General features: G+C 36.9%; 1 protein-coding gene across 1 annotated transcript in view; it reads right to left on the bottom strand.

Moving 5' to 3' along the window:
- Positions 1-3438, bottom strand: part of LOC18792197 — a 3670-nt gene extending 232 nt beyond the window's left edge. The window contains exons 1-3 of the mRNA XM_007223293.2: positions 3294-3438; positions 1757-2254; positions 1-619 (exon numbers count right to left, since the gene is read on the bottom strand). The exon at positions 1-619 is cut by the window's left edge and continues 232 nt beyond it. Coding sequence (XP_007223355.1) covers positions 87-619; positions 1757-2254; positions 3294-3366 — 1104 coding nt within the window. The 5' untranslated portion in view covers positions 3367-3438 and the 3' untranslated portion in view covers positions 1-86. The remainder of the gene's footprint in view (positions 620-1756; positions 2255-3293) is intronic.

Here is a 7500-nt window from a genome sequence, read left to right as displayed (position 1 = left end):
ATGGCCTCATCACCCCCTCACATTTAATTCATATAAAATCTCAAACCCTCCAACCCAATTTCCATCACCACTTAATTTCTGGGTCCTCATTGTCTAGGGTTTTTGAGGCTCAACAACTTCACATCATCAAGCACAGGTCCACACAGAGAAGAGAAGTCATCGCTCCTCATGGTGTAATACGTGCTCAGGAACATGACACGTGTCCTGGTAGAAACAGCCACAAATTTGAGCACCGCTCTCTTGAACCCTCCTTTGCCCTTGGACTCGTAGGGCACTTTGACTGTGTCTCTGCCTGCAAATGCCTCCACGATCATGGAGCCCTCACAGGAGTTGCTTGCGTCTCCCACGGAGAATGAGAGCACGTAGGTCTTGCCGGGGATGGTTCTGGCAACTTGGGCTATGGCGCTTTCTTTTCCTGCTACAAGCTCAACTGCTCTTTTTCCCTCTGGCACTGAGAAATGGTTTGAGTCTATGTACTTCACTGCTTTCAGAGACTCCACCATCCAGCCTGGTAATGGAGAGTGGTCGTCTTCTATGTTTGGTGGGATTAGGACTCCCCAGGATGCGTTTGGGAACATGTATGGCCCTTCTTCGAAACCGGCATTTTTCAACAAGTTCTCTGCAATTCAAGTAGATAATGTTATCATCCATGACCGTTTAGTCTAGCGACATTCATTTCTAAGTTGTTGAATGAAGTTTCGCGTTCAAATTTCACGGAGGACAGTTTATTTACATAGGTGTCAAACTTAGGACTGGGGGATTGTTTTCTTTATTTATGAAGAGGAGAGACAAGAAAGACCCACAGTTCTAATACAAAATGCGGAAAAAGGGTCATGAAAACCTGTGATGTCCGAAGACAATGTGACCTAAATATTAGGCACTGCACGACGCTTCGTTAATTCATCGATGATATTTGCTTTCAAAGAGTTTGGTTATCAATTCTTGATGTATGTATAATTTACTGTGGGACTCAAACACAAACACATGAACAATTCACATAATCGCCTTATTTGTGTGTGGAGAAAATTTCAGATGTAACCTGTTGTATACAATTATATGTTTATCTCCCTCTTTTTTACATATGGATATGTGAAAGAAGATGAACACACATTTGTATACAATCAGTAATAACAAATATTTGGTACTTTAAGAAGTTCAAATTGCTAGCTTGAAGCCCCTCAACTTGACTGGTGGTTAGCCCCAAAGGAATAACTGGAACCAACTAATAAAGGAGCAGTGTCCATGGGCCAGGACATTGAAATTAAATGAAACTTTAAAGCAAGAGATCTATATGCAGTGATTGCGAACAGAAAATAGTTAACCTAAGTCTGATCTATTTGTTCTGTCCTCCAAGAATCACTATAGTTTCAAGGGTATTAAATTTTTACTATTGACGAGGCAGAGGCAGGGAGAGAGAGAGAGAGGTGATGTACGCCTAAAGAGAACATGTGTCATCAAATAATTGCACACCCCACAGCCTATATGAGGTGAAACAGCTCCTCACGGCTATGAAATAGAGTGGTCCAACAATGGGACCCCATTTATCCTAAGAGACACACCAGCTGTTAACTAGGTGATCTATATTTAACTAATTTCAAAATCAAATTAAAAACCCATGATCTTGCAAGTGGTGTTTGTCTCCTATACCGACTTGAAAATGTACTTACGATTATATATTATATTGTTAGACTGTCAACTTAAACGTTTAAAATTTAAAAAACATAACATATCAAATATATGATAAGGAAAAACTTACTGTTGGTTGCTCGAGGAGGGTACAGAGTTCGAATGGCAATCGAATCGATGAGAGGGCCGCAAGCCGGATCCTCCTCGACACCAGGGTTATGCAGAAGAAGCTCAATTTGCTCATAGTCAGCTTGAAATGCCCAGGCATAAGAATCCCAGCCATTGCTGCTATACACTGTCTGAATTGGCAGCACCCCAGAGTCTGGTGCCACAGAGATGTTCAAACGCTCCTCTTGAGCACAGGTCCTGGCTGCACTAAAAGTGATAGAATAGTATAGGCCCTTGGTCACTTTGATCCTCTGCTTAATTGAGGCCTCATTTCCAAGTCTAACTGCATAGGCCCCCTCAGGCACAACCAGCAACATGTCCCCTTGCTTCTGGCCAGACTTAATGTACTCAACAAACCCAGAAATTTCCCATTTTGGTATGGCATAGCGCCCTATCACTTCTGTGCCCCTGATGTCTGAGGGCTTAGGGGCCTCCTCAAAATTCCCATTCTCCAAATAACCTGCATGAATTTGGGTTCATAGAAAAATGTAAATTATAAGGAAAAAATATGCTGCAATTAAATTATTGGATTACATGTGACATTATACAAGTAATGAGTGTACATGAAATTATAGGGCGTTCATATTGAGGCCGTGTGTTAAGAGGTTCAATTCTGTCCCCAATAATAACTCTATAAATGATCGAATAGCTATTAAGGACTCATTATAACCCTCGCTATAACCCCTCGTTACACTCTCTCAGTGGAAGCATATGATAGACTTAGGCATGTTGGGCTCAAAATGTGCAATTTGTTTGTTTGTGGAAAATTTGTAACCAGTTGTGGGGGCATGATGAGCAAAATTGGGGTTTTACTGTTAAATGGATAAAAGGTCTAATAAATTTGATGATATCTTTGAATTTTTTGGGTACCTGTCTACTGGGTGTACCACTTGGCACCCATGTGATTTCTCTGTACACTCTGCAAAGCTATAGTTAATATCGTATGTACTAGTGTCACAGAATATTTATTTATCACACCCGTCCAAATCTCTCTACAGAAGAAACCCAGTCAAAACAAGCAAAAGCCTGTCACCATCTGACGAATGAGCAAATATTGATGATGATAAGCCGAAATTACACATTTACCCCTCAAGAAATTCAAATTTTTCTATAGCTTATATTATTATTGCAAGCTTGCTGAAACTTTGAGCTGCTTGCTAGTAGCAGATGACCTGAAAAACTTCAATTCCTCTATGAGGCTATGAGGACCAAGAGAAGAACCATGAGATGAACTTATATGCACAAGGATGAGGCCATTTTGGTCATTTTTACAAAACCTTCATACATATACTAGCTACCTATGCACCAAATATCATGAGGCCAAAGCAAGGAGCAAGGTGAAGAAACTAATAATTAGCAACTTAAAAAATACAAATTAACATCTGGGTTTTTTTCAAAACCTAAAAATTTGCAATATTTGATCTGGGTTTTTTTATAAATAAAAAAACATGTACGAGTAAATAGATGCATTAATTTGTATAATATATATATATACTTACCATCGATGATGGACAGGGCAGAGTGGCAAGTGGCGCACAATAGCACCGACAAAAATAAGGCAACCCCTCTCATATTGGTGATCTTTTACAGAAAACACTCTCAATCTGATATCTGCAAATGTTTGATGTGTAAGCTGGTGAGCAATGCAGAGTGGAAAGAGGGAGAGGGTGGGTTTATATGCATGCCAACATCCAAAAGAGCCCTTGGATTTGAGCAAATATAACGCGTTTGCCATTCTTCTTTCTGGCTCTGTCTTCACGTGGCCCCTTTGAAATGACGTATTTACTCTCTCTCTCTCTCTCACTAACTTTTATTTGTTTTGTGATGATCCAAAATCTGTATGTATGTCTTCTGGTGTGGTTTGAAGACAAAAGCTGTTTAAGGTCACATGGTTTCTCCCCCCAATCTTGGTTCCTGCCAAGCATGCAACCCCACGACACCGTCTTGCTTCACTTTTGCTGCATGTTTTTGATTGTTTAGGGTCCAATTTCGTCATTTCGTAAAGGGAGATTAAGTTTGTTAATGAGTTGATAATCGGACTTAGTTATGATAATTTCCTGTTTTGGTGAAGGGAATTTATCAATTAGTGGAATGTTTTTGGAGTTAATGACAGACTTGGCCTTGATTACTTTGTGCGGCGATGGCCAAAGCACATGCCTGGTATTTATTAATGTTTGTGCGGTAGGCTTATGAGAGAAAATGACGCTCTCTTGTTAAAAATATGGTAAGTCTGATATTACCCTTTCAATTATCGTTGCTTGACTCATTTTTCATTTATTCACTGTCATTTTAATTTTTAAATCTTCAATCATGTAATTTTATTCAGGTAGCAATCAAGTTCTTGAGGTCTAAAACTGTAAACAAAAATAGACAAAATAACTACGTTACGGGTTGATTACAAAAACCTTGGAGAGACGAAAGTGTCCTCACATGTGGTAGTTGCATATTAACACATTGAATTCCACCAACTAAATTGACGAAGGTTACACTTTGAACTTGATTTAAAATTAAACGAAATTACATGATTAAAATTGTCAAAATTAAAATGACGGGACTAAAATAAAAAAAATGCTTCAACCCATTAAAGACTACAAATATAAACTGGAAATAAGAATTTAGGTCGAAACTACCAGAATGTAAACATGTCACATTATTAAGGTTCTTTAATGGGTTAAAAAATTAAGCAGAGCATGTGCACTGATAGAGAGAATCATGGCAACTTATGCTCTAAAATTCCCAATTATTGTTGTAAATCAATGGAAGTATCTGTCAGATAGGAGGTAATTATTAGTTGAATATAGAATAATAATATTAAAAAGAATTAATAATTTGTCCAGATTCCATTATGTGTCATGCTTTTCTTTGCATATATTGAGCTCTCTTCATGTGTTTCATATCTTTTATACGTGAGATATAAAAGTTGGTAGAAGGACTCTATAAAGATTTGAGATCAAATTATATATGTATTATTAAATAATAATTAACTAGGATTACGTGCAACCCCTCCAACTGACCTCTGTTCTTTGTTCATTAAGATGAAGATGATTTTAACATTGGATGTTGCTGTAGACAAACATACTAGAGGTACCAGCTTTTTCACCAAATCTACTAATCAAGTGATGTGTTTGTTGTTCACATGTCATTTCACATAATCGTAATTATGTGAAGAAATTTGGTTTCATTTCTCACAATTTTGACGATTTGCTGATGGGTAAATCGATATAATCCATGTAGTAAAATACCAAAATACCCTTGTAAAGACCCAAACCAAATTATGCAGGGCGGCGAAAGCCTCCAAGAAAAACACATCACGAGGGATGTAGGGACAGCATCACAGTGATCAGAGGGGTGCTGGGGGGACCCACAAGATTGATCCTGAAAATCCAATCCGACCCCTAATCTGATATGCATAGGACCACGGCACCCCATGATTCTGGCCCGGTTCTGGGCTTGACATCCAAGAGACATGTGGGCCTTCTAAAATAAAAAATAAAAAAATAATAATGAAGTGGGCCGGTTCTGATCCTCAGCCTCAGCGCCTACAATCGGGTGCATGTGGAAGACCAGCGCCGGGCCGGATATTAAGGGACCCGTGTCCCTGTCCTTTTTGGACTTTTCTCAACTGTCACTGGCCCAAAGTTATATGATTGATCACCAACCATCTAATTTCTAATACAATATTAATTTCTTATTCTAAGTAATTTCCCAAGGGAAAAAAATATTAATAAACCATTTTTGTCTGACCTTAATTTTGTTGTGGAAAGTCTTCCCCTATTAATCTAATTCTTGACTGCTTAGCTTTCCTAATTGAGTTATCTATTTCATTTTAATAAAAAAAATCAATAAACACATTCTACATAAATTTGTAATAGGTATAAATTAACTTTGATTTTAAGTTTTTGTTCTTATAAGTTATGATGTATTGTAATGATTTTGTAGTTTGCCTTGAGTTTATTATTTTGAAAAGGAGTAATGAGGTTTTATATCCTTGGAAGTTCTCGATCAGATACAAGTCCATCATAAATGAGAAAATCCCACATAATCGTTTGTGTATATTTTGTGATTAAGAAGTTTTTCTCGTCATAATGAGATAGAGACGACTATTGTTATCCCAAGCTACCTATAATATCAAATGCAACTTTTGGATGGGATGAAGTTTAAGCTTTAAGCTAATCAAATCCTTAATCTTTCCAAACAACCAAAATAATGAAGAATTAAGGTTTAAATTGAGCTAGGAAGGAAGACTTAATGGGTCCAAAAGTCTCATTCTAAACAATTTGGCTGTTTTCCCAAACATGCGACAAGCGCATAGAAAGTAGGAACTTCAAGCATCAGCCCTTGAATAAAATGCCAAATTATCCAGCCGATTGACATGAAAGCCACATCATCACCCTCTTCCCCCCTTCACAGTTTCCACCACAAAAAAACACCACCCCTTTTCCCAAAACAACTCTTTCTATGTCATTTGGGTCCGGCGCCAAATGCATGATTCGGTGTGAACGTCACTTGTTTGTTTGTAAAGTCTTTGAATGAGTTCTAAATAAATCGATGATCAATATTAACATAAAAATAGAATTTTATAATTTTATGTTTATTTTGGTTAATTAGGCAGGATTTGGCAGAAGAAAACGAAGATGGACTTTCAGGGCTCATGGTTGCACGTGACGTTGAAGTGGAATAATTTGACCCATGATATATATTATATTATATGATAATGACACTGCATAAAGTTGGATGGTCAACTGGAGGTTTCATTAATCGAATCGTTTATTTTATAAATATTCATTCAAAAATTATTTATAAAAAAAATTATTTAAATTTGATATTATTTGATCATTTAATTAAATAATTATAATATTAGTATTTTCTTAAAATATCGTGTTTGTCGATTTTGTTGGACACAAATACCTGTCGAAATGATTTTTGAGTTATCTAATTTTTTATAAGAATGATCTATGAATATGGACTTGAAAGTTAAACAATTTGAATTGTTGAATTTTCTATTATTATAGTGAACTCTAAAGAGTGTCGCTCAAATAAAATTATTTAAAAAATTCCTTAATAGAAGAGAAAGCGAATGATCACCATATAGATATGGTTGATCTGTGAGCTTGTTTTGTTTCTGATATCAATTTTAAATTTAATGGGTGCACTTTCTTTAGCTTACATGGAAAAGGACATACTAACCTATGCACTTTTTATTGGACAGATCGGACAGTGGGTGAACTGTCCACGTGTGAGCACTAATGAAGTTGTCTCAAGATAAAATCATTGATATGTAGACCCCTTCTTGAAAGGCACCCAGTGAAGCAATGTGATCAACTTGGGAGTGAGTGAATATAATCCAACGGTGAATAAGATTGCAAGCAAGTACTTTCATGGGCAATGCCCCCCTCTCGGTTTTCATGAACATTGATGTAAAGAGATAGAGCCAGCAATGGAGAAAGAGATGCGAAAATATTGGATATCCTGAATTTAATTGGAGTAAAGCAACTTTAAAATATGAACTGAATCTTCAATGGATAGCGTATGTACGGTACATGGTTGTTTGCTTTCAACTAATAATTGAGCATTCAGATGTGAGACACAACCCTTGTGCTCAATGATATGAATAATCATAATAATAATGGACTTATTGGCCAATCTTATTTGAGTTAATGACTATAGCAGATAAAAGATGAGTTTTTGCTACCATGGTAGCTCATT

This window comes from Prunus persica, chromosome G1 (assembly GCF_000346465.2).
Source record: "Prunus persica cultivar Lovell chromosome G1, Prunus_persica_NCBIv2, whole genome shotgun sequence".
NCBI lineage: Eukaryota > Viridiplantae > Streptophyta > Magnoliopsida > Rosales > Rosaceae > Prunus > Prunus persica.
Note: the sequence above shows the minus strand (reverse complement) of the source record. Positions and strands in the feature narration are given on the sequence as shown.